This window comes from Dromaius novaehollandiae, chromosome Z, assembly GCF_036370855.1.
Source record: "Dromaius novaehollandiae isolate bDroNov1 chromosome Z, bDroNov1.hap1, whole genome shotgun sequence".
In the NCBI taxonomy this organism is placed as follows: domain Eukaryota; kingdom Metazoa; phylum Chordata; class Aves; order Casuariiformes; family Dromaiidae; genus Dromaius; species Dromaius novaehollandiae.
In genome coordinates, this window is record NC_088132.1 from 83,835,062 (window position 1) to 83,863,060 (window position 27,999).

At 37.9% G+C, this 27,999-nt stretch overlaps 1 protein-coding gene across 1 annotated transcript in view; it reads right to left on the reverse strand.

Moving 5' to 3' along the window:
• Nucleotides 1–3,450: 3,450 nt before the first annotated feature.
• LOC135324793 (methyl-CpG-binding domain protein 2) overlaps nucleotides 3,451–27,999 on the reverse strand; it is a 44,285-nt gene continuing 19,736 nt past the window's right edge. Inside the window, exons 3-7 of the mRNA XM_064501712.1 lie at nucleotides 24,198–24,335; nucleotides 13,615–13,705; nucleotides 12,702–12,879; nucleotides 6,448–6,588; nucleotides 3,451–3,922 (exon numbers count right to left, since the gene is read on the reverse strand). Coding sequence (XP_064357782.1) covers nucleotides 6,459–6,588; nucleotides 12,702–12,879; nucleotides 13,615–13,705; nucleotides 24,198–24,335 — 537 coding nt within the window. The 3' untranslated portion in view covers nucleotides 3,451–3,922; nucleotides 6,448–6,458. The remainder of the gene's footprint in view (nucleotides 3,923–6,447; nucleotides 6,589–12,701; nucleotides 12,880–13,614; nucleotides 13,706–24,197; nucleotides 24,336–27,999) is intronic.

Here is a 27,999-nt window from a genome sequence, read left to right on the forward strand (position 1 = left end):
CAGTATAAAGCTAAAGTAGAGAAAGTATGAGTCCTAAAACATTACTCAAAGCTATTAGTCATATATTTTTTAAAGAAAGGTATAAAAGAATGAAGGTTGTTAACAATACATTAAAATTCAATTGAACTATGGCAAGGTGCTAAACCTGTGAGAGCCAGGTTTACTGTTTTCCAGTACCAAAGGGCTGAAGGAAACGGGCTCACAGCACTAGTGAGATGGACAAGCAATGTAAGAAGTCTTCTCCAGGTCTAACTCCTGCAACAACACAGAGTGCTGATAGAAGAGATAAGCTCACTACTTTTTCTTGCCCAGAGGTAAATGACTTTAAACCAGCGGCTCAGTCTGGAGCTTTTTCTTTTTTCTAGTTATTTCTCTCTCCCAGGAAAAAGAAAGAAAAAAAAAAAGCAATTGTTATGTAGCTGGTAAAGGAGCAAGTCAAAAATGTCTACTTCCTTCCCAAAACATACCGGCAGTTTGAGGGAAGGTCCCGAATCCCAAGACTCTCCAGTCCCAGTGAGGATCCTCACACTAAGCTATGGCATGCTACATTTTCTCTGTAGTCCACTCAATTTTGAACTATTTCCTTAGAAGTGGAAAGGCTTTATTTGGAAGCATAGGGGACACCTCTAGGCAGTGTACAACATGAGGATTTGGAGGGGTGGAGAGGTGTCAAGATGTAGAATCCCACATTTTAAATCAGCCCGGAGAGATTACAGAATTAAACTCAGCTCTTCCACATCCAAGACAAAGTAAAATAAAAAGTGAGACACTACCATAGTCTTAAAAGGAAAAGGACTCTTGGCAGCATTTTTTTTTCATATGCAAATATAAATAAAAGGGTTTATAAGAATAAAAGCATTCAAGAGCCTGAACATTAAGTGCTGAGCTGGAAATGCAAAAGCACCTAAGCACCAAGAACCAGCGGGAACAGCATTCCAGCACGCCCGTGACCTAGGTGAGACAAGGTGCAGCTTGCTGGTTTCTTATGCATCCTAACCTGAGGCCTTTCTTGGTGGAAAGGATACAAGTAGCTCAAGAGCTTCACTAAGGCGTGGATTTCACTAAGCAGACTGCATGCCTGACAATCAGATATTGCAGTACTTAGCATCGTTGTACCTACACCTTCTTTGGACCTGGACTGAAATGTTGTAAAACTTAGCCATTAAAGCCATCAAGATGGACAAACCAGGTACACTGACACTTGCAAGGACGTGGAAATGAGAGATGACGCTTGAGGAGAAATTCTGTCAGTAAAGGAAAACGAGAAAAGATAAAATTTTTTTGCTGTGAAAACAGTTAAATATATTTTATAGATAAAAAAAACATTTGTAACCACCAACATTCCAACCACCAGGATACAGAGAAGCCATTTAATCTTCCTTTAAAAGATAAAGCAGTGATTGCCCAGGCTAGGTGCACTGGATCCACCAGGATTTGCAGACAGAACCACATCCTCTGTAGGAATGTATATGCAGGCAAGTGATACCTTTCCCTCTTGCTGGTTTTACAGACTTCCAGATAGAAAAATCATACTGAAAACAGAAAATCATTCCATTCCAAGCTGCTCCAAGGACCATTAAGCCACTACAGCAGATTTATACCCATCTCTTTATGTTCTTATTGCCAACAGATGAAAGGCTTCCATCAGAACCAAGAGTTTGACAGAGAGGTGACGAACACATTAGTGGAAATTCTTTCCTCAAATTTTTTTGAGTCAAAACTTTGGAAACTTCTTCATTTTTAATACACAGTTTTCTAAGTTTTTCTTCCCCCCAAGGCTTTGCATCTCCTTTGCTAATAGTGGTTACTCACCAAAACATTAAAAAAAAGTGATAAAAGACATCATCAACAAATAAAACAACAGTGCGTTAAACAGAGTAGCAACATTTCATAAAAGCTACAACAGCTGGCACGCCTTTCTCCACCAGCTGAGGAGGTGCTATAGGAACAAGCACTATAAGATGCTGTACATTCAGTCTCCTGGTTTTCAGCAGGAAATTTTGTATGCAAGACATTAGACCCTTCTCCCCAGGGCATTAAGTGCTAACACTGGTGTAATAAACTAACAAAACTACAAACCATAGTCAAATAGCTACTATTAAGAGCAGCCTTTCTTCTGAAAGAGCTGTATCTGCTTTTTGTGCTTACATGAAACATTTTAATCACGAAGAACCTTTTAAAGCAACTTCTGTGCTAGCTTTATTGCACTTTAACATGCAGTCATGTGAGGAGTAATGACCAAGTATTTTCCTCCCTAAAATGAGACTGCATTGTACAGCTACACAAGAGAAGTCACTCAAATCCTCATCTGGGTTCATGAACTCTTTGATCAGTAAATACACAGAAACAGAGTAAGAGAAACAGAACAAGAGCATAAACTATTTTTAAATTGAACTAATTGTCAATGGTTAGGTGCATTCTCTGGTCTTCACCCAAATTCTACCTCCCAAGATTTATCTGTCAAATCCTCACCTTATGTTCTGAAGAGTTACTAGGTAGTGCAGCCTAAGTATATTCCCAAAAAAATCTTAAAGAAATTCACCAAATAATGACAATTTGCTGTGAATGTAGTTTCTTTCTGATATCATAGAAGTCTGTTAGTAACAGGCTCCATTCTTTTCTTAAGGAGAGACTTTGACTGTTCCCTCGTCTGTGACCAGATCGGGAAAGACCAGATCCATTCCTTTACTTTTATTCTGCCCAGTTCTAGAGCAGAAGGAAGCTAATTCAGAAAAATTGTAATTTGTCTTCATTCCCACCATACCCATCCCAAGAAAACCTGCAGCAAGATCCAGTGTCTCTCTCCCTTTCCTCTTGCAATCAGTATTACGTAGACTGAAGAGAGATGCTGGAAGCGATGGAAAACCTCCCCTCTTGCGGGCTGCAGATCGGTATGATATACTCATAGTTACGGAGGAGCAGACTTTGTTCTAACCCTGGAACTACTGTGACCTGTCAGGCAATTTAGTCTTTAAATCTCCAGGGAAGTTAGGCAAACCAGCTCAGTTACCTGATTATTCAGGAACTGTGCAAGAGCCTGCTCACCTCACAAAACTCTTTGCAGTGCCATAGGCCATCCTGATATCCAAACTGTTTTGTCTACCTAGACAGAAACAAAATCAAGTTTTGGCACCTGCTGCATTCTGTGCTGAAGACACTTTCATTACAGTTTCACTTCAACCTCAAAGAGGAACTTTGTAAAGTCATGCTAGCTGTTTATTTTTGGCACTCTTTCTCAGAGGAAATACGCGATTGTATTTCACCTCAGCTGAAAAATCCACAATTGTGCCCGAGTTCACACAGATTTCCTGAGGCAGTGCTCTGGGCAAAGACACACATTTTGATATATGCCTTTTCCAGCCTATCCAATCTCTGGCTAAGTGAACACTGAAATATGGGCAGGGACATTCTTTCCTCACTCTATCCACAACACAACAAGTTTTCAACTGATCGGAATATAATCATTTATTTATCTTTACAGTGATGACGGAAGAATGTACAGGTGTTTTCACCCATAGGTATAAAAATCTGTTTATATACACTGAGTCACAATAACCTTTAATTGGGAAATCATTCTGTTCTCCTGATCCATCCTTACTAAAAACCACAGGAAAAACAAATATTTAGTAGGGGCAATATAATTCCAGTAGGTTTGCAACCTGGCATCAAAAGCTCAGCTTTAGATTAAGGGTAATGTTCAATACTTAAAAAAGGACTTTAAGTCATAGGACACAAAATAAAGTTGCTTTTCAAATAAGATATATACATCAAAAATAGGAGTCTAAAAAAGGCATTGGTTTTAATGCTATTAGAAAGCTATATAAATGTGCATGGGTCCATTTCTTCTTATAACGAAAGACCGAAGGAGAAAGTGCCTCTGGCTTTTAGGAATTTCCTCCTGGGACAAGTCAGTTAAAAGTACCTGTAAAAGAGAAAGAAATTACTCCTTCTGCAAAAAATCAGGGCTGATGGTTGAGTCAATTAGAATAACTTGGTTTAAACAATTATAGCTGTGCTTCAGTTCCATATTAAGAACACATCATAAATAGTGCACAAGTGGCTAATAAAAAAATTAATACAATGTATGTAGCTATTCAATTGTTAAGAGTCCTACAGATCCCTAGTTACTTGTTTATTGAACACTACCCACAAACATAACATGCTTTTAACATCTATCCTCTTTCACAATGTGCCCTTGCACATGTTACCCATGTTTCTGCAGCATTTGATTATGGTCTTAAATCACTTTTGGAACTCTCATTTTTTAAATACAGCATACAGTATATTAAAAAAATTCTTAATATAAATAGATCATACTGGCAAATTAATCTGTATGAAGGAAAAATATTTGCAGCTTCCAAACTATTATACATTAACTAATCCACTTACTCAAAAATCTTATTCGAGTCTATAATTAAAGCCATTGAGGGGAAGGGAGTTTCACAGAATACAGACAACATTTTGGCTATATATATGTAAATAGGCAATGAGTTCACAAGTTAATGACACTCAAGGTCTAATAATCAAATTGATTTCTGCAGAGAACTACAGTAGCAGTGCAAAAATAACCAATTCTATAAATAGATTTATGACTCCATTACAAAATAATTATTTCATGCTAAATTAAAAAGTTCAAATTGACAATTTGATCCTAAAATAGCAAGGGTTTGAAATTTCACATCTTAAGTCAATGTTCTCGCTTTCCTTCAAAAATATCAATAATTACTTTTATAGGAGAAATACTCAAAGATTAAAAGTTTATTAGCAAATATGTGCAATTTAAAATATTTAAAAGATTCCAGTATCCTGGAAAACATCAAGATTATTAGTCTGTTAAGTGGACTAAACAACACTGGAAAATAGCTCTCACTTACAACATAAAGATCAAATTTCCATTTATGTTGCACCAATAGAAAAAGTAATACAAATTACTGTATGTATTAGAAACGTGAGTATTAAGCAGCTGGTGGGTATACTGTAAATAGATTTTGTTTCTAGTTGTAGGAAACAATACACCTCTATATACACTAACCTAGTACACAGTCCAGATACTGAGTGCAGAAATAACGCCTAGCTGTTGGGCATGCCAAGGCTTACATTCTTTTTATAGGGAGAAGCCAAAACGCTATGGAATTATCACTGTTCGTAGAAGTCTGAGGCAAAATTTGTCATAGATTTTGCATCAAATTCTATTTTCTCTAGTGCGTAGCAGAACTGTAGTTAAATAGAGCACAATATGGTCATCTAGATCTGTCCTTCAGATGTGAACATAGCTCTAATGATACCTCTGAGGTCCGGTGGTTGTTCTCTGAGAAGTGTCATGGCTTCACACACAACCTCCTTCCACCCTCAGCAGCCCAGTTTCTGTGCTCTACCCAGGGGTTCCCTGAGGCTTATGTGCCACAAGTGGCAGGAGTACCCGCTTCTGTGTGGGTTACATGCACACACAGAAAAGGCAGTGTAACTTCTGTCCAGAGTAAGAAAAATAGGTCCCAGCAACACCGTGAGCATAGCTGGCTAAGGAATGAGCAGCTGCAGTGCATGTCAGTATGCCACGGAGAGAACACCGATCTGTTTAGCAGCCTTGCTAAAGCAAGTCACAGCTTGGGAACTTCCATCCTATGCCTCCAAAAGCTACCAGAACATAGTACTTTACAGTTGTACAAAAGTTAACTTCTTCACATCTGTCAAATGGGAAATGCATATATTCTTTTCCCTTGCAGACAGCAACTCTGGAACCAAAAGAAAAGAAATGAAATCCTTTAAAATTGGAGGGCTTGGAGCCAACACAATTGCCAGACAGAATGCTTAGTTGTTAAAATGTCTGCTTATGCCTTATGAAAAGGTCAGATCTCAAAGCTGTGAGCTTTCATAAGTGAGCACTACTAGCTCGATGGAAACAAGAGAATGAATTGCCATCCTTCTGCAGATAATTAAAAAAAAAAAGATTTTAACAAAAGTGCATGGCAGATCAACAGATCGATACCATAAACAGGGATGAAATACACGAAGATACTTTGGAAAATAAATCTGTAGAGGTATTATCCATTTGAAACTTTTCAGGAACTTGTTATGTAATTTTATTAAATTAAATTTTGAGGAACAGAAAAAGGTTTACCCCAATAAACCCCAGATTGCTTTACCCCAGTTTCACACCAAGCAGTAAGCACCAGAAAATATACCTGCTAGGTAATGGTTTCCAGGGAGTGGGCCTTTATCCTAAAGGATGAAAAATACTACTTCCCCGCACCCTGATCCATGTAGCATGTTAGGATGTTCATTTCTACATATGCAAAGCTGCCTCAGGGTTCTGCTGATATACTACATGTCAGCTAACATATGTGCTGGGAGAAAGTAGGACTGCTTTTGAATGAGATACTACTGTCCACCTGGCAACTGCTGAGTGACTGCCAGCAGCTGAGAAGTGCCCTCAGAGATCTGACTTACCTGATTTCTTTTTATGCTTCATCGCCATTATCCATTTCTACATCTATATCTTTTGTCGTATCAGCTGCTCGTGACAAGATGTCTGCCATTAGCGCTTCCTCCAGTTTTTTACGCACTTGTTGCACCCGCTCTTCTTGTTTTCTGAAGGGAGGGAAGAGAATAAGGGACACAAATGTCAGTCCTCCAAGTATATTAGTAGACTAGGACCATAATACTTGTATAAACAATGACTCAGGACTGGTTTCTCAACCCTTCTTTTAGCTAAAACCTTTTTTTACTAGCTCTTTAATATACTGCCTCTGCACATACACATGCACATACATGGTGCTTGGCAGTCACTCTGAGAGCACGCTGAGCCAAAAACCTTTCTGCTTTAGCATGTATGGTTTACTTTTCTTCAGAAGAGACAGAAGGATTGAACTTGACACATGATCCTCAACTCCTCTCAGCCTAGACACTTGAAAAGACCAAAGAGAAAGTTAACACAGCAGTATTGCACTGGATAATCTTGGTAAGGGTGGTTTTTTCTTTCTTTTTTTGGGTGGAGGGCAGAGAGGTTTTAGGGTACATTACTGAAAATCATAGGAAAGTCCCATCATTTTGAGCACTACAGAGCATATCTGAGGAAATCTCACTCTTTCCCAGCAAAAGTGCTACACATCAAGAGCCTCCTTACAGAATGGTGGAACACTAAGCTGGTTTCTAAGTGTGCAGAGAACCAGCTCCAAGTCCCACAGACTGTGTGCATCAGCGAAGATCCTCAAAGAGTTTCACCGTTTATTTATTTATTTACTTCTACTTATCTATTCAGTCTTATCCACTGGTCAGTGATGCATTATGGACAGCAGCCACTTCTGATGAAACAAATGTTTGTTTTCCTCAGGAAAGTTAATTGAAACATCTTAATTCAGGTGTCTATACACAATTAAGATATTTTCACTCAATATTTGGTTTGGAAGGTAAAATCTAGTTTTCAAATGTTACTACAAAAAAAAGGAGTCTTCTTTTGAAGTTTCCCCAAGAGAATGCAAATTTTGCATGAGAATTTTTTTTTTAAATGTGAAAAACCCACTTGTTCTATCAAGCTATGCTTTTTCAAAAAAGAAAACCTTTAAACAAAGTATACGCTTAAGAATGACTAGAACTTATCAAAAGTAGGCACAGTCTGAATAGGAAAACATTTGTTAAAATGCTGCAAACTCCCCATGGCTATTTAGGATGGCACGATGGATACCAATAACATAAGATTTTAGAACAACTAAAGTTATATCCAATATGCTCCAGAGAAGCTAGAAGCCTCTGAGGAGCCTCAGCCTCTAAGCCTATTCGATTCTGCAGCTGCAACCACTACCATGCCTGATGAGGTATAAGGAAGCCCCTGGCACTCCACAAGTACTTTAGAGAAGGATCTCTGCTTACAAAAATAGCAAAATGAAGACAGGAGTGACAGGCAGTTTCCTATATCTCAGACTAGCTTCTGCTATTAAGGGCCAGGTTTCCTATTTACAGTGTATGGGGTCTTCTCCAGAGAAGGTTATGCCCCAGTTCTCACTTCGCAAAGTCAGGAAAGCGCATGGATTTCCCTAGTTACCTCATTTTTGAATTGTCAACCAGCTAGCTGATCTCTCAGGGAGCAATAACCCTAAAGTAACTCAAAGCACTCCCAGTCCTGAAGCGTCTGATCTGCTAGCAAAACAGATTTCGTAAATATTAAAAACACAGTTCTGTTTATACAAGCAATATTACTTTTAAAGCACATGAACTACCAAGAGCAAATGTTTAAGAACCAACAGCAAAAACATACTGCTAATAAAAAAGTGCTTATCTTCAGCACTAAGCAAAACTCTAAGGCTTAGAGTGTCTCCATTCAATTTGATTAATCTGATTTCTTATGCTAATTCACCATAACATTATTAAGTAAAACTACTTCAGGCCGTTAGGTCAACAGCAATCTTTGCCAATGTATATTTTCCTGCTGCAAAAATGAGACAGTTAGAAAAAGCAAGCTTGGCAGCCAGCAGCGCTGCCGAGGAGGGCAGACAGGTCACTCGCGAGTGCCTTCTCTCCGCTGGCTGCTGCAACCACTGCCAGAGTGGCTCAGCCGGTGGCACGGGGTCCCAGGCCTTGCGGCTCCGCGGAACCTGCAGCTCCCGGATCCATGGCTCCCTGGCACCGTCCTGGCTGTGGCCTCTGCTGCTCCATCTCATCTCCCCAGCTACACCACCCGCTAATAAGCAGTTCCCTGGCCACGTGTTCTTTTCAGCCTTCCTCCCTGCAAAACACAATCCTCATCCTGTAGTTTAAGTACTATTGCCTTAGAAAGCAGGCTGAAATTAGAGATACGCTACTCCTAACACAGAAATCCACAAGCCCCTCTATCCAATTCTGATCATACTTCTAGTAGAAAACTGCTTTATGTAACAAGACTGTGTATAGCTTTCCATTCCGTATTTCCTTGGTACTTAGAACAATTTCTTTGTCCACACTACTTGCATTCTTTTCAGCACACACAACTAAGTGACGTATGTGTGCTTTAAAGACGTGTGATTCCACATGACTGTATGCAATCAAATTATGAGACCGTGTAAGCCTCCCCTCTGATTTCTCCATCTATGTTTCTATACTGTTAAACATATTGAAGATTCATTTGATTTACTTCTGTATGTACTGGCTCTATCTAGTCTGTCATCAAAATAAAAAATTGCATATAGTTCTAGTAATAGCATTTAGCTGCAGCAGGAACACAAGGGTATCTTTACATTTAGGATGAGTGTCAGATTAGCAAAGAAAAATCCACAGAACCAGCTTGTCCCCATTTGTGCACCAGTTCTTCCTCCCTACATGAAAGCATAAAGATAATACCCCTTCCTCCCTGCTCTTCCAGCAAATTCAAATATAGTATTTTTTGTAGACAGTCAAATCATGAACCATCACCTTAAGTGTTTACACTAACATCTACTCTGTTTCTATACAAAACATACTCTGGAGCGTCTCAGCAGACGAGCCCTCTGTAGTACAGATTCCAGAAGTCTTCTGCTAACCAGATCTGAGATGCACTGCTGAAAGGAGATTTAATTACTTATATGTTGACTGTGTATTAAACTCAGTATTTGGGGCTTCTGTTAATTTCTCCCTCTCCCCACCTCTCCAAAGCACCATTTCAAATAGATCTTTCCCATCTCCTCCTTCCCTCTCAGCAGACATTAACCACCGCTATGACAGCATGCTCTAAATGGTAGTTACAGAAATTCTCAGATGTCTGGTTAGTGTGCTTTCCTCACATACTCTGTATTAAACTGGTCATTAGATCTAGGGTCAGAAAGCTTATCTCATAGCTAAGATTGGGAGAGATTATTTCAGTTTTTTCCTCTCTGCAACACAGTACAGTGTCACCGTTTTACCTTACAAGTTTCTTATTCTTGAGCAGACCTCAGACTGTGGCAACATCCTTGATCTCTCATTTTCTTCCTTTGGTACTTTATAGTTCTTGTGGCTTTGGTCTGTCATACTGAAAGTGAGATTTGTATAGGGTATTGAGGAATATTGTGAGGGACTAAGCTACAGCTGACCAGTTTGGTTCAAGGTTTATATAGTTTAAGAAGAGGACGTTCTTAACCCCATGCCATACCAACTCAGAGAGCTATAAACTCGAATTACTGTCCATTTCTGTCTCATGGTAAATACAACTTGGCTTTTGGACAGATTAACAGATAATTTTTCTTATCCATTATTGTGCAGAGTGTGACACTGTCAGACATACTACATTAGTTGTTACGCTTTAATAAATTTAATAGGTTTAGCCGCTTCTAAGAAAAATCAGAAGTCCCATTACCAAGCTATTTCAAAAGGGCAATTGTCAAGACAAATGAGATAGTTCAGGAACAAAACCTACTGGGTAACACTAAGCAGTCAGCAAAGAACCTAGACTGAACAAGAGAGAGGGCTGTTGAAAACTAAAAGCTATGATTTTCAGAAAGGGCTTACATGCTTTAGGAAAAGAAATCACCCTGAAAACTATAAGCTTTAGAAAATCCCACTGAAGAGAGAGACATTTAAAAAAAAATAATAGACTAGGCTATGAAGCAGAGCAGAGCTGTGAGTCAAAAATGAATTTCATAATGGATTGAAAAACTCCATCCACCTAAGCACAACTAGAAAAAATAAAATCCACCTATTCATCATTTTCGAAAGATACTGTTACACAGTTCATCCCAAAAGAGATGAAAGAAACGGATTAGAGTATTTATCCAATAGATACACAAAGGATGTCAAACCTAGCCTTTTACAGAAATCGAGGCAACTCAGTAGTACAGCTCCAAAGAAGAATATGACTAGATATTGGTCAGAAAAGAAGCTACAAACAGAAGCTGCAAAGCAGCAGGCTCAAGATAAATAATCTGACAGATTCAGTTAATAGAGAATTCCAAAAGGAGACCAAGATTGGATGTAAAGACCACTGGGAACCACAACGTACCCATTTTATATACCTACCTTTCACAAAACTAGCACTAAGAAGCCCAAAACTACTGAGAAGATGCATCTCAGAACTGAAAAAAAAAACAGGTGGTTGTTCCTAGTGATAAGAAAATGTGGTTTCTTCTTCATCATGCATTTATAGGAGGATATTTAATATTTTTTCAGGGAGTTTGCTGAACCAAAAGAGAACAATGCCTGTTTTACTCTGGTTATGAAAGAGATTTACTATCATTACATGACCAGGAATACTTTTAAGTTAAGCGTGACTCAAGCTGAGAGCTATTTTATTAGATGTAAACAGCTGCTACAATCTCCCCTGAGGTTTTATAGCACAAAAGAATAGATGCTTGCATCTGACCAGATATCCCCAACGGTGAGCTTTTGCTTACCATTACCTAAGTTCAGGAAGTAATTGTACTGCTTTCCTTAGCGATAACAGGTGCCATATTCTGATTCTACTTTTTTATGCAACATATTTTCTGGATGGTCTTAAAATGAAAGACAGGTTCACACAAACAGTATGTAAGGGTAGCTTTTGAGAATATTTAATCCTTTATATAGCAAGCTGTCTATACAGTCATGAGCCAGAAGAGACACTGAACTTGCAGTTTATTCATAGAGGGAGAGCTCTTTCAGTTCAGAATCTGTGTCCTTCCTGAGCTGCTAGTGCTAACTATCTGATACCAAGTTCAGAGACTCAAAGACTTATAAGACAAAGAAAGAATTCTGCTACAAATAAATAATACATATGGTCAAACACACGAAGAACACTCTTCATCCTGCTCCATAACTTTCAGAAACAAAGCCAGAAGAGTTTAACTTTTGAAAACAGTTCAAGTTCATGTTTAAGAAAATAAAGCAAAGTAAATCCCTACGCACAGGACTGGAAATCAGATAATGTTATACTCTGCAAAAGATTCAGCAAGTCATCTAACGCTTAGAAAAGAATGTGATAGTAGTTGACTTTGGTGCCTAGTGAATTCCATTAAGTGGCAAGATCCAAGTTTGGTCCTCAAATTCCCTGTGCAACTTAGAATTAATTAACCAAAAATGTGATACTAAAGGCAATGTTCATCCCACATGTTTATTCAAGCTAAGCAAGAGTGGGGAAAAAAAAAAAAAAAAAAAGTGGGGAGACAGAATTGTGTACTATGTATTGCCACATTCCAGTAATTAGTCAATGCAGCAGGAAAACTCTCTTCACTCAGTCCTAATCCTTGAGGGCAGCACTGGAGCCTCTGCTTTCAGAAACCAAAGGATCAGTCTTTCATTGAAAAGAAAATTAACAGTGCAGCTATAAAAACAAACAAACAACAACAAAAACTTTGTCCATATAGGCAGAGCTATCTGTGCTCTTCCTATCATATCCCAATCTCCCATTTCAAGAGAGTGAATTATCCACAAATCTATATGCTATACAGGAATACTCTTATTCTCCCTTGCTGAAACTCTACTTTTCAATTGAGATCAACAAATTAACCTGACAAAAAACAGAAGGGAGAAAGCCAATATTGATCACAGCTTTAGCTTACTGGTTGGCCACTCCCTTGGGAAAGAAAATGTGGCTTATGACTTATGTCTTATGGAATAGTTTTTATTAATATATTAATCAAAAAGAAAAAAAACAGATTTTCAGTTTTCAAGTTACTGAACTAATCAATATGTTCAAGAAACATGTTCACACTTCTCTTCCCTTAACTCCAGGATTGCACTGAGCCAGGAAGGAATATACTTCAGTTGAACTTGCTTGTCATTTTATTGAAGACTATAAAACTTACCTAATGTCATCATCTGTGACTATGAAAGCTTTGCAGAGGGGTTGAGATGTATTAAGCCAAACAGCCGGGTTCTTTTCTACAGCTGCAGAGAGCTGTCCTGTGATAGGTGCAGAACTGGTGTGCAAAGCACTAGCAACAGCTGATAACAGGGTATCGTCATTGTTACCTGGGCCAACTCCTAAAATAAGGATAACTGAATAGTTAACATTCACATTTCACACACAACTTTCAGGGGCAGAGCTCTTCCCAGCAGCTAAAGTTAATATATATTGATGATATTATTGCCACTGGATGTCTGACTATATAATCTAAAGAGTTAAAAACAAGTTCTTCAACAATGGCTTTGTAATATTTCTGTATAAATTAGCATTTCACAAATCATCCTATTTCTAAAACTGGCTAGTTTCTTTAACTTATACTAGCGATTACAATAACCTCAAATTTTTAATAAAGATGATCAGATCATAAATTTATCAGTTACATATTGAAATAATTTCTTAGCAACTTCATGATGTTAATCTATGTCAATATTTCAATAGTTTTTAATGCTTTAAAGGTATTAAATTAATTCTGGAAAATAAACAGTGAAGGTTTTTGCAGCACTCAAATTCCCATGACAATCTCCAAAGCAGTAGAACAAAATTGTTAGTTCGTATCTACGACATGGTATTTTAGATGAACGTTCACCAATACGAGCACAGTTCTGAAGTATGGTTTCTGTTAACTATATAAATGAATTAAAAATAAATGGTTTTCGAAATTGAGGCATTCTGTCTGCAAATACATTCAGAACTTGGAGTTTACTAAATCTGACTGTAAACTTAAAAGCTTGTCAAGAGCATCAAAAAGTCTGTCCTTTTAAGCACAAACTACTTTGTAAATTGGAGGTAACCGCAGTAAATGAATACAATACCTTGAAGACCTTTAGGTAGCTCCATGGATTTTATGATTTGTTCACTGACATCAGATGCACTGAGACCTTGTAGCCTCTTCTCCCAGAAAAGCTGAAAAATAGAAGACAAGATTGCTCATTAGACTAGAAAAATAATCAGCTTATGGTGGTAAACAAAATTCATGATCAAAGCAGCATCAGAATAACCAAGTAGACAGACAGTGCCTAGCTGCTTACAAAACAATCAACCTAATAGTCACACAAGCTACCAAAAAGGTAATATCCTATCTGCTGATGGAGTTTCAGTCAACAGGAACATGCTTGCATGAGCATTATGCAGTGTATGTTGAGATATTGGAGCTAGCTCTGAATGCTACAGCAGTACAGCTGCACCGACACTAATGCTAGTCAGTAGCCAAACCACTTCAAAACCTATCCGGGCTCAATGATCTGGCCCCTTACTAGGCTGCGTAGATATCTGTAGACTCATCTGGAAATAAGATCAAATCTTACCACTTTCGGAAAGCTGTGTGAACTAAATTCACATTCACTTTACTTTCTATTGCTTGATTCAGTAGCTGGAAACATGACCTAAGAGATTTTTGTTTAACAGTGCAGAATTCCCTCTTCACTTCTATAATACTGGTCTAAAGATTCATCCTGAAGTTCTGCTGCAGACTGGCAACTCCTATTTTTTAAAATGGACCTTTTCTAGCTAGCAAGATAGCAATGAAAGCTAGTTAAAAAGTTGATATCCATTCCACAGGAAGCTACATTTAAGAAATAATCTTGGTAAGGAGAGAAGTGAGAATGTAGCTTTGCAATTTCCTGTGGAAAAGGTATTCTGAAATAGTTCGACTTTTCTGCAGGATGTGCAGGAGGAAAAAAAAACTATTTCTTTTCATGCCTCCAAAACCTGATACAAAAAAAACCCTAGGCAAGCAGCTATACTAATTCTAGGAAATTCCTTGTTGTAGTTGGGAACTCAAAAGATTTAGTATTAGACAGAACTTTCAAATGCCACATTCTGTTCTAAAACTGGAAATGCAACAACCAGAGTTTCCTCTTTCATCCTTTGTGAGGCCTGTATCACCAGTCGCACCTCATTAAACTGAACCACTCTACATCAATGATTCTTACTCAGAAAAACCTTTTTTTTTTCCAGTGACAAAGGTAGTAAAGGCAAAGAAAAAGCAACAAAGAATGTGTACTTCAGCATTAAGAGTACTACTGACTGGAAATAAAGCACATAGTTATGGTAAGAAAAATGCAATAATCTCTACAACATGTCTGTACAGCTTAATAAATCAGTAGGGTGAATGATGGTTGTGTTCGCCAATAGATTACTACATCTTTTTACAGATAACTACTTATTTAAGTGTTCTTATCTGGACACATTTGTAACCAAGTCTAAATCCATGTAGCTTAGAAAACCCACATAGAATCATTCAAGCTCTTCAATTTTTTGCAGAACTCTGACTACATTGTTTGACACATTCTTGACTTCTCCATGATTTTGAGAGCTTTTTGAAAATATATGTTGCCACTCATGTCTCATTTTACTAGAACCACTTAAAATGCTTTCTGTAAACTTATTCCTCGCTCATATCTAGAATTCATTTTCACCATTCCAACCCAGGTTTTAGTTACATTGTTAGTGGAACATCCAGGCATCTCTTTCATCTTGTTTTAAAATGTTAAATATTTAGTACCTCCAGTGATTCACTTCTACTTTTTACCAGTATCGCTAAGATACCATTCCAAGGAAGCACTCTAGATGCATTGCAAGTCATTACTGCTCCAAGGATGAAGTGACAGTGCCTTTAGGCTGTCTGGACCTCTAAAGAAATCCTTGGTTACAAAAGCATAAATAGCAACTCACCGGCTAAACTCTAAAACAAGTATTAAGACTCACGAAAATGAAGTTAAAGTAAAATCCTATTAATTAGGTATTTCATCATTGGATCAACTTCCCACCTTGCTAAAGTCACTACCAAGTTTTTCTTTTTTTTTTTTTAATTGTTTAAAGATTTTACCCTTCATTCCCCTTTCCCCCTTCATTTCATAGTTTTTTAGAGCCAAACAAAAGGCTCACCAACTCCAAATTGTAGCTCTGTTTTTATATGCTACAGGAAAAAGAATAGCCTCTGTTTACTCAGGGTAAAATTAATTGGTCTACAGTAGCAGCAGCAAATGTATCACCAAATACAGTCAGGTATTACTGGGTTTTGATCCTTCAGTTGCCTACTCAAACTATCGCTGTACACACCACAGAGGGAATGAGGGATCAGGAGAAAGGTTAGGGTATAGAGAGGGCATAGGAATGAAAATGTGTTTGGGAGAGAGACGGGTACTTTAAGAAGGATAACTCAGATATATGAAAGCCAAGAAGATTTGCAAAATGAAGGGCTCTTCCAATACCAGTATTCACTCAGCTCTTTAAGCCTTAATTTTCAATGCACCAGTCACTTCAGTTATCAGCTCTCTACTGACTTTGGGGTCAACTAAGAAAAGCACTTAGCATTTAGTCACAAATGCTTAAATAAGATTGAAGCAAAAATATCTGAACTATTTGAGACTACAGAAACAAAAATATCTGAACTATTTGAGACTACAGAAACAAAGATTCAGGAATATAATTCTTGTCCTCAAGTTTTCAAGTAGCTCTTTTGCAGGTTGATCTTTTCTGTTTTTTGTTTTTAAAGTAAAAAAATCTTATACCTCATCCACACAATGACATGGGTGAGAGTGTCAAACTAAGATTTTATAAATTCTGACCAAGCCCAGAAGCTTCTGGTCTAATCTTAAAATGGGTTATAGCTCTCCCTATTCTAGTTCAAAAGCTCTCAGTTTGAACAACAGAACATTTTTAAATACAAAGCCACCACTCAATTAAAAAAAAAAAAAGTGGGAAGTTGGTAAGGCAAAGAAACCAAACAAACCCCAAAACACAACAGCCGATTCAAGTGAACCATTTCAAAGGTCAATAGCTCTCCCTTTAATTTTATGGCATCTTCCTAGCACAAAGCTTCCAGCATCAGCTTCCAGTTCTGTTGTCAAGTATTATCATACTACACTGATTGTCCTTCAGATTTCCACATCCCCAGATCTCCATCAAGACTGCACAAGTTCTCCTTAACACTTCACTGCTGTTCACGAGAAATGAATCATGGTCCTCGAGTCTTATTACAAAGTTTGTTCTCCAGTTCTTTAGGGGTTCTTACAAGTCTTCTCTTGAACCCCTGTATCTTTTCCTGGATTTTACCAAGGATGCTCAATATCAGATCTGGACAAATATTTCTGCGGCAGCTGCATCAGAAATTGCTATTCAGGGATAAGAGAGGGAAAGAGGGTGCTAATACAAATTCAGAAAGCTTTTATATTGCTTCATTTATATGACCAATATGCAACCATTTTACACCAATGGAAATACATGCTCAACATACTAAAAAGGGTCCTGAAAATCTTGACAAACACACTCTGCTCTGCGGTTACAGCCCTAAAACTAGCTTCCAGTACTTTATTTGCAACTCTCCCAGCATTACTGAGACAGAGAATAGAAACAGTGAATACAAAGCTCCACTGCAATACTTTTTGCACACTAAACAGGAAACTAGACACCTATATTAAGAACAATTCACAAAAATCCCACCTAGCTAAACAGTTAGGCATCAGTATCCATAGACCGTGGCCCTCGCAGACTGCCCTTGGCGTTCATCTCCTGCCCAAAGCCATCTGGAATTCACGAGGCAAGCAGCAGCCCCTCACAGGGTGCAAGCTTCTGCAGTCACAACCGCTCTCATTCAAGACACCATTGCCAACAGCAGAGGCTACCTGACCTGTGCAACTACCCTTCCAAAAGGGCAAGAAGGAGGACCCAGAAAACTACGGGCCAGTCAGCCTCATCTCAGTCCCTCGAAAAGTCATGGAGCAGCTCATCCTGGATACCTTTTGCAAGCATATGAAGGATAAGAAGGTGAATAGGAGTAGTCAGCATGGATCCACCAAGGGGAAATCATGCTTAACCAACCTGAGAGCCTTCTACGATGGGATGACTGGCTGGGTAGATGAGGAGAGAGCAGTGGATGTTGTCTGCCTTGACTTCAGGGAGGCTTTTGACACTGCCTCCCATAACATCCTCCTAGGCAAGCTCAGGAAGTGCGGGCTGGATGAGCAGACAGGGAGGTGGCTTGAGACCTGGCTGGATGGCAGAGCTCACAGGGTCGTGCTCGGTGGTGCAAAGTCTAGCTGCAGGCCCGTAGCTAGCAGTGTCCCCAGGGGACAATACTGGGTCCAGTCCTGTTCAACTTCTTCATCAGTGACCTGGATGAAGGGACAAAGTGCATCCCCAGCAAGTTTGCTGATGATACCAACCTGGGAGGAGTGGCTGGTACCCCAGAGGGCTGTGCTGCCCTTCAGAGGGACCTGGACAGGCTGGAGAGATGGGCAGAGAGGAACCTCATGAAGTCTGATGAAGGCAAGTGCAGAGTCCTGCACTTGGGGAGGAATAACTCCATGCACCAGGACAGGTTGGGGGGTGACCTACTGGAAAGCAGCTCCGTGGAGAAGTGACAGGACGAGAGGCAACAGGCACAAACTGAAACACAGGACGTTCTGTCTAAACATGGGGAAAAATTTTCTTTACTGTGAGGGTGACTGAGCTCTGGAACAGGTTGCTCAGAGAGGTTGTGGAGTCTCCATCCTTAGAGACATTCAAAAGCCAGCTGCACAGGGTCCTGGGCAGTATGCTCTAGGTGACCCTGCTTGAGCAGGGGCCTTAGACTAGATGATCTCCAGAGGTCCCTTCCAACCTCAACCAACCACTCTGTGATTCTGTGAGATACCTTCTGCCTAATAACCTTACATCATCTCACAATTGGAGATTTCCTCATAGGATGAGGTGAGCTGTCCAGACTCAGCTTGAGTTCCCTGGAGATTACCTTAATCCTTGAAGTGCAGGGCCAGCTGATACAGCCCAGCCTCACTGAGGCTGTACCAGTACAGCCAGACTAGCAAGGTTCATGTCTCCAGCAAAGAAGTGGTAGCAAATATGACCCTGTTACCCAGGAATGAGAATCCTGATGGGACTGGGATAGGAAGGTATGAGAGAAGAACCAGGACTTCAAGATTCACCATTGTTATGATGTGATATTTCATTACTAATGCAAAATGAATAACCATTCTGAGTATTCATCAGCAGATTATAGTGTTCATCCTATTGGAGAATGAAAAATAGCCCCATTTCAGTTTTGTTTGAAGACCAGCGGTTAGGGAATGCAAACTGAAAAGAGCCTAAAACATTGATCCTTCATTTATTGATGCTTGAACACGCTAGGTTCAGAAAGACTCAGTAGCCAAGTGCCCCATTATCCTAGGAAATTAATCAATATGCTTTATGCCAAAGGTGACCTGTTATGCAATAATCTCTTGTGGAGCAAGAAATATATCCCTTATCACTCAAACCTAATATCTTAGGGCAAGTCTGTTTTTCTTTCTGTGACAGAAAAGGCAGCATGGGAAAGCAGTGTCAAGGTCAGGAGGGTGGAGCAGAATTTTCACTTCCTTGTTGTTCTGAAATTCTATAATGGCAAAGCTCTACTACAGCTGAACTTCTGGAGTTCTTTGTTTGAAGAATTATAAAATATTGCTTCCTCCATAATTGTTTTTTGTCCAAGAAAAGCTATTCATGATGAATGGTCAGCTATAATCAAAACCGTAATCTCTGTAAAAAAACAGTCTCCTAAGCAACTATTATTTTTCATTCAGAAAACAAAGAAATGATAGATTAGCCTCTCTATTGCAAGAGCCACCAAATACAAGTAGAGAAGGCGCTGCACCTTTTTCTCAGAGAAATAAAGTCCATTTTGTAGTTGCTCAAGCAATGGAAGCCTTCAGGAAAATTTTGCTGAAAAGGGACATTCCAATTCTACTATTTTTAAAAGAAATGCACATGTGTTCTTAACGTTCAAATATTCTTGTTAAGTGACTGATTTATATGTAAATCAATCAATAAAGAACCTCAGATATTTGCAAAATTCTATTTACAGAATATTGAAAATACTCTAAATGTCAACACAATGATGTACTTGACTGGACACAAACTCCTTCTACTCAGAGTTACAGATATCTACTCTTATTTTACACTATTAGTCAGAAAAGGCTACTATCTAATTCAGATTATGATGGAAATAGCAACTTTAACAGCACAGCCACAATTCCAGGCAGCAGCCTTGGTATCTTCCCAGCTCCCTGGAACCATATTCATTTCAATGCTGCTTGCAGATGCATTATAACCTGATAGGCAAGCTGATTAAAACTTAATCATGTCTACACAAAATACAGTCAACATATCTGTATCATACTATAGACACAGGCAGTTCAGGATTTTGTTATGTTTTAAAATCTACCATAAAGGCTAAGTGAGACCAGAATGCCTGAAGTTATCGTTTGAGAAACTGCTCAAGTGTTCGATATTGCAGGCAATTAAATCAGGAAATATGATTAAAAAGACAGAGGTCTTTTCAAAGCATTCATGGATGAATTTAAAGTGAACAAGAATTTCTCCGTGAAACTGGAAAATTTCTTTCCTCTTTTTACATCCAATTAATTGCTCAGCTCTGCTGAATCCATAATTGCCAGTGAAAATTTCACTATTCCTGAACTTGACTGGGAGAGGAAGATGGAACTTAATCTCATCAAGTTCCTTCAGCTTGTCTTTTTGATAATTCTAATATATATTAACCAAAGAGCTTTTCCTAAAGTGTTCTAACCCAATCTAATTTTAGACTCCAGTCCCTTAAAAATTGATCCACGGGAAATAAAATTGCATCTATTTGACAAAGTTTGAAGTGCTGATAGCTAAATTTTTCTTCCTTGTTAAGAACCATTAACAAGATGACATACATAAAATGACATCCTGTAGTTTTTCTTGTAAATTAAGCTTTTTAGACTACATACATCTTATGCCAAAAATGACTGTGGTCAGCTCTGGTTTGTGACATACCATCCTATTTAATCATCAGTTACAATACAAATACACTGCAAACATATATGACAGTAACTGTAGCAGAGACTTTTAAACCAATTTTGAAGAGTACTTTTGGCCTGCAGAAGGATGCTGCTGCTCAGGTTTATTCCAAGGTGTTTAAAAAAGTTGTCTGCAACAGAATTGGAAGAACCAGGTGACATAACTGATGACTAACTGATTACCCGATTTCCTCAAAATGAGCTTCAAAGAGGAGGCTGGCCTTCTTTTAAATAGTGAAGACATTTCCTGGGAATGTTTTTAGCCAAATACATCAGGCAGAGACTGAGTTAAACCTTTTATAAATTCAGTACTATTCACCTACATAAACGTCTTTTTTTACCAGTGTGATTTCAAATCATCCCTAACTCCATAATCAATAGTATACAACAAAATTAACTAGTGATTAATCAAGTCCGCAGGAGTCAGAGCTCTCAGGTACCATGTGGTTGTGGGGGGGAAGAAGGGAGAATGAGTGAGCTTTGTAGTTTACCCTGAAAAAGATCAAGGAGTATGGTGCAGTTTGAACTAAGAAGCTTAGACACACAAAAGAGAGGATGCAACTAACTACATGCTGAAAATATGGAACCAGCTGCTGCCACAAAGATCTGTTGCTCTAGTTGCCAGATTCACCTATACCCAGATCACAAGCAAACTGTTATTAGTTTATCTTTCCAGGAACTACCACAGGACTTACTGCTTGAAAAAGAGCTGCTGCCAAATGTCTCCCTGCCAGCACCAATAAGCATATCTTCTCACTCTCAGATCATGAAAAAATTACTGACTGCCAAGGTAACTACAGTATTGGTTTATTTTGATCTCTGTATAAGGAGATAGGCCAAAGATAATTTTCAGTGAATTCTGGTTAGACTGTCTATTGAAAAGGGGGATACAACAGAAGTAAGTGGATAAAGCTTTTAGAGATGGGTACCTAGAAAACCAGAAGCAAGGATCCCTTCAGGGATTTGGGCCAAGGATCAAAGAAGCAGGAAGGAATGAAACTGGAAGCAGTAACTGAATAAGCTTTATATACAGATAGGCTTTATAGTCAGTGTTTCTGTATTCATTTGAACAGCCAATGTTGATGTCATATTTACAGCATCTGTAAAGGAAGGGCATACACCTGAGTAGGACAGACGGAGGAAGCAGTGCTGTATATAGGGATTATGTGTGTAAGGAAAATACAGTTTTTATCTGGAAGGGAAGAGAATTCAAATATATTTGCAAAGCTGTATTGTATACAACTGTATCTCAAGTGATAAGTGTTCTACATGATGCGGGCTTCATTAAGAAAAAAGAGACATTTTCCAGCACCTTCAGTCCTCAACCCTGTTTCTATATTTTATCTCAGCAGATCACAATAAGAAAAGAATCCTGACTTTCTGAAAAGCAGGAAAAGACTATATATGTTGATAACTTTGATGCTCCAGAGAGTGAGAAGAATGTCTGAATGAGCTTCATGCTATGCTCAAACAAGATGTACATGTGTGGTTGCATGTGTATGAAGGCTGCACACATGATTAATGATTTGAGCTCTCTCCATACTTTTACAAGAAATATCTATAATTGTACAATGGAAATTTGTGTGTAAAGACGCAAGATCATTTGAAGTAGTTTAAGAAATCTATCAATTTAAGAAATCTGTCAATATTTAAGATTTGCTACACTAACTGAGAGCATGCTGTGTACATTAAATTGCTCTGTTACAGGTTTTTAATGGAAATTTTGCTGAAAACTCACAGAAGTTTATACAAAACCAGCTGCAACCAACTCTGCACCCTCTTCCCCAAGTCTCCCAGCAAGCTGATCATCACTACTCAAAACCATCATAGACTTGCTCAAACAGCTCAAAGCAGCACTCTAACCTGGAGGAAAGCAACAGAGTAAGACACACCAAGGTTTGCTTTGCTATTAGATATATACGACGAATTTTTCTACATTCAAAGCAAACAGAGGTATCATCTCTTCCAAATGAAGTATGCCAACACAGAATGAGATTACTGTTTTAAGTGTCCTCTTCCAAAGATGCACTGATGCAAATGAGGAGAATGGAATTTGATTGATAAAGAATGCTGAAGCAGTGATCAGCAGATGATGATTACTTTAAGATCTTGCTATAGCTTGATCTATTAGAACCTATCTTAATGAGGAAAGGATTTAACACAGGTGGATTTGAAAACTGCCTATTCTACTAGTCTTTATGCAACCGGAATAGTCCATTCTCAAAAGACAAGGGATGCGTTCCAGAAGATTTCAGTCACTAGGTATTTGAAGAAAAGATTCTAGAGGAAAGAAAAGCGGGAAGAAATAGTCAAGCAAAAAAGGGTTTGGAATCCATCAAGATATGAATTGCCAGACATCCATTTCTCTTGTCACAAAGCTGCCATAACTCTCATATGATTTAGTGATTATTACTGGTTCAGCAGACATGACTGAAAGGAAATTCCTGACATACAAAGTGTAGTAGTTTAAAAGGAAAATCAAAAGAATGTGAAGAGGATCAATAGACACACACAATTATGCATCTTTTAGATCTGAATGTGATACACTTACACGGCCCCTGTTGAACTTCATGGGACCAACAGTGAAGTTAGCTGAGGCCTTCAAATCTTGCTAAAAGACATCTCAACAAGATGATCCAATATGGCTCGATATTTCTTCTTTTTCTTTCTCACCTGAATTTAGAGGATGCAGAGTCTAAATTCCTTATGTTATTTCTTACAAGAACAGCATTCAAGATGTTTGAAAGTGCAATATTAGAGACAACCTGGGTTTCAAAGGAAACGTTGCTATAAGTTAGTGACAAATGAGTGTATAAAACTATCAACATGCTTCTGTATTTTCTTCTCAGCCCTGCATTCCTAGGAAAACAAGGTATTTCAATTTGATGATAACACTATAATGACTCAAAGATACAAGTTAGACTTAAAAGCGATGCCTCAATCCAATATATACTACATTATGTAGTATAGCATTCCTTCATTCACTAAATTTCCTTTTCTTCTCTGCTCCCTCCTCCTCATATAAAACAAAACCAAAAAGCACAGTGTGTAGAGGTGATCCGTCATTGATAAAGAAAGAGAACCATCTAAAGGAGATCTTGTATAAGATGAGTTTATGTTACTGTGTTGTGGATTTATAATGGTAGTACAGTAAAAAAAGAGGGATTTAAAATAAAAAAAATTGTATTCACACAAAGCTCTTCTATGCAAGTATTTAAAAGATATATTTCTTGATGTGAACTACGTATTTCATAGAAACTTCTATGAAGAAGCTGCACATGAAAAACATCCTGTATTTGATGTCCAATTGTGACAGTGGAGCCTATAGATGTGTTTCAGTAGGAATGTGATAATCAAATCTGAATGAAGTTTTGGATTAAAGAAAAAAAAATCATCTCCATATGAACAGACTGTTACTTCTGTATTTTTAAAAAATATGTATTTACTACAACACATTCCTAGAAGTTATCTTCAAGGTAGAAATTCTCATTTGTAATTGAAGCATAGCCAAAACCAAGCAGATTTTCAGCTTGTTTCAACTTTCTGAGCAGTAACAACGGAAGTACAGTAATTCTTACCTGTCGTGGCTGCTCTGTTACTCGCTGTGGATCAGATCTCACTTTGTTACTAGGATGATTGGTAACTTTGGTGACTGGTTGTTTGAAAATTGATGCTGTTTGTCTGATTGGCAAAGTTGTATTTAAGTCTGGTTTTCCCTGTTAAAAGAAAAAAGCGAATTAACAAGTGCTATACACACACAAAAAAATCCATACATTAATGTTGGATTCACCCTCTGCTATTGATTTGCAAAAAAAGAAGCTTTTTTTGGAGTAAAGATTTCCCTTAAATGCTATATCCAACTAACCTTTGTAGTCATCCTTTTTAAAGGAAAAAAAAAATGTAATGCTTAGCTGGCTCCAGATATTTTCACCATCTTTTATCAATTACTTTCTGAAAGAATCAGACTGCTTGAAAGTCCACCTTTCCTTTTGGTAAAATACGTGTTATTTATGCAAGTGACTTACATTCCGAAAAGAGACAGCTTCACCATTAGGTGACAAAATGAATCTCCAAAGCTTCACGAAAACATACTTGTAGCAAACATTATATTTACAGAGTTCCAAGTCTTAAAGGCCAGCAATTTCCTACATAACTCTTCTCCTCAATTTCCTAAGTGATTCCTATATAAAAGAATTCTTAATTAAGTGCAGTAATTTATTCTAGAAAGAAACTAAAACTATTCTACTTTAACAAATTCTGCTGGAAAAGTTAGATTAGTTAGGTTTGTGAATTGATGATTCTCAGCTACCACTGATAACACTTTACTAGCATATCTTGTCACATACAAAAGCCTTCAAACCATCAAACCAGTAGTATATACTGGTACACAGCTCCCCTGTGTAGATATAATCTTGAACAAACTTCAAATCACAGAAAATCCACTGGAGACCTACATATTTTTCTAATTAACTGCTGGGGAAACTATCTGACATTCACAGAGGGACAACAGAAGAATAGATATGCATGTATTATAGATAGACATGCACAAACACAGCATGAGATAAGGGGGACATAGAGAACAGAGACAACAGTCATTTAACTAAATTTTCTTTATATAAGACTGATTTTTGAGGATAGTCAGCATGAGCTATTGCTCAAGTTCAAATTAGAAAGGCTACTCTAATTACTTTGTTTAAAAAGTAAATCTAAAACATAACACCAGATTTATTCTAATCTGGAAGACAGCAGGACAATTTTTCATCGTAATTTATTTGTAAGCCTTATTAGATGTAATTACAGTTAAGTTTGCTGTGTGCCTATTTTGTTTTGTTTTGCCTGAGTTGCTTTTGAACTTTGTGTCCAATGTCAACCAAACTTTTTAAAAGTCTTGAGAAAATTTCTTTGTATGAGTTTTGTGAAAGCTGGTATTCAAGTAGAGATGGGAGCAGGGAGAGGAAGAATGTAGGGAAGCATCTCCTGTGAGGGAAAAGAAAGCAGAACCCATTTTTCTATGTGAACAGCCAATAGTCAGCACATACTTAATTCCAGACCAGCACGTTGTAGGCCATTTCTTTCCAGGGAGTGGGGGCTTTAAAACAGGAAATCAGAGATACTGAAGTGTAAGATTAAGGAATATAGATACACATAGCACAGATCCATAAAATGGCAAACTTTATTAATCCAGGTGCTTACTAAACAATTTTTATAGTTTCAGTAATGAAAGAACATTTCTAGACCAAATAGTTTAAGATATATCCCATTAGTCAACTCCATAGACATTTCTGGCTTCTTCCTCCATTCATTGCTAGTAAAATGTGTCATAAAGACACTAGTCCCAGACAAAACTGACGCCAGCTTCCTCAGAAGTGATTTTGTTTGATATTTAATGAAACAGGAAAGTCATATTAAAATGCATCATATGTCTGGTACCAAAAACACTATCAAAGCTTTGGAGCTTAACGACACATTCATGTTCACTACCAATGAGCAAATGCAAGCGTGAGTGATCTGGTCTGTGTGGTTTGTGTGGTTTGAAGTAAGTCTGAGTATGAGACACTGCTAGTGCCTGAATCCCTCTGTAGAGCAAGAGCCCAAAAAGAAGCCTTTCGGCTGGGGAAAGAGAATTTTCCCATAGCCTCCAAGACTGATGAAGAAAGACAAAAATACAGTATCAAAACACCATGATAGCTTTTGTAAGTCTGTCTCTCTATTTTAAAGCAGACTGCTACTTTGAAGTGCTGTGACAGCACAACAGCATCTTACAGCTTTCTGTCTGCAATCCCAGCTCCTCAGACTCCTGAGGATGTAGTCTTTCAAACTTTTCTGCTCTTGGATTTCTTTTGTTGCTTTCTTAACAACTAAAGGTCTCTGGGCTTCTTTTTCAAGGCATACAAGGGTGTGACTGAGAATACACATGTGCTTATATCCACACAACAAGAGAGACAACGAAAGCAAACATCCTCACATTTAAGCAGACACATTTTCCCAATGAACATATATTAAGATGTTCTCTATTCTGCATGACAGTTCTAAGCACTTCAAAACATTTAACAGTCATACCTAATTTTGAAAAGAGAACTGTTCAAGCTTTTGCTTTTTAGAAGTTTAGTTACATGTTCAAAAGGAAGAAAAGTAAGCTATCATGTAATATTTCAGGTCCTATAAGAAAGTTTTATAATTGGCTGTGAAATCATAGTTCAAAAGTTATACGATGAACTTCAATATTAGACTGTACCAAGAATCAAGTTAAAAGATTTTTTCATTAGGATTTAGTTATATACCTATTATACACTTTAGAATTTACTTATATACCTATTACATACTTACACTTCTTCCAGTAAAAAAAAAAAAAGAAAAAAAAAAGACTAAGTTCTTGGGCTTAAAAATGTGAATTAAATCTCACTCTTCAAATCCTCAGTATTTAGACTATATAATTTGGACTATACAACTTTATAAAATAGAATGAGTTAAGAACCAGAGAGCACATGCTTGTTTAAAAACCTTTAGTTCCTAAGATGAACATACTGGAATTCCATATAATTGAAATTAGAGAAATATTCTGTAACGATCTGTGTAAAAATGAAATTAAAAAATTGGCTAGGGGCTCCGGCTTATTAAGCAATAAGCCTTCTGTTCACAGCATCAGCATCAGATTAAATTCTTATTTTAAAAGTAGGTATTCCTCTTTTAGCGCTTTGCCAGGAATCTGACAGGGTAGTTCCTCCATCAACAGAATGTCCTGTATTTTAGCATGTCTCTGTTACTGCAAGGCGGATAGGAGATGAGAGGGAGTGTGAAGTCATTCTTTCTATATTTGTACAATGAATAGCCTATGAACTAGCAATAAAGAGAATATCATCTCTGTACTCTGCAGAAAGTAATTTTCATCAGAAAGAGCAGACAAGCCACTTAATCCCAAGATATATCCTTACAAACCACAATGGTTATCATATTGGCTACTCCCATCCAACTATTTGGCTCATCTTCTGGGTGGGGGGAGAGGCAAGGGAGAGAGCCACTTTATATAGCCTCTCCAAGATGACACTGGGTTATTAAATTCTTCCTGGTGGAAAAATTAAGGTATTCCTCCATATAACCTCAAGGCATATAATTGATAGGAAGGAGCAGCAGAATAATACTTCATATTTATCTAGGCACCTTAAAATGTAACCTAACTGACAGGATGGTTTTAATATTTCAGGCCTAAATTCTTCATCCAGAAAGCAAAGAAGTTGATTTGTCAAATGTACTATGCACATTCTTATCTATTCAACAGTATGACTCAAATCATATACTAGTTTATAAGTAAGCTCTGCAGCATGTTGGGAATCCTTGTGTAATACTGATTTGCTCAACATCTTGTAAAAGCCAAAGCAGCTT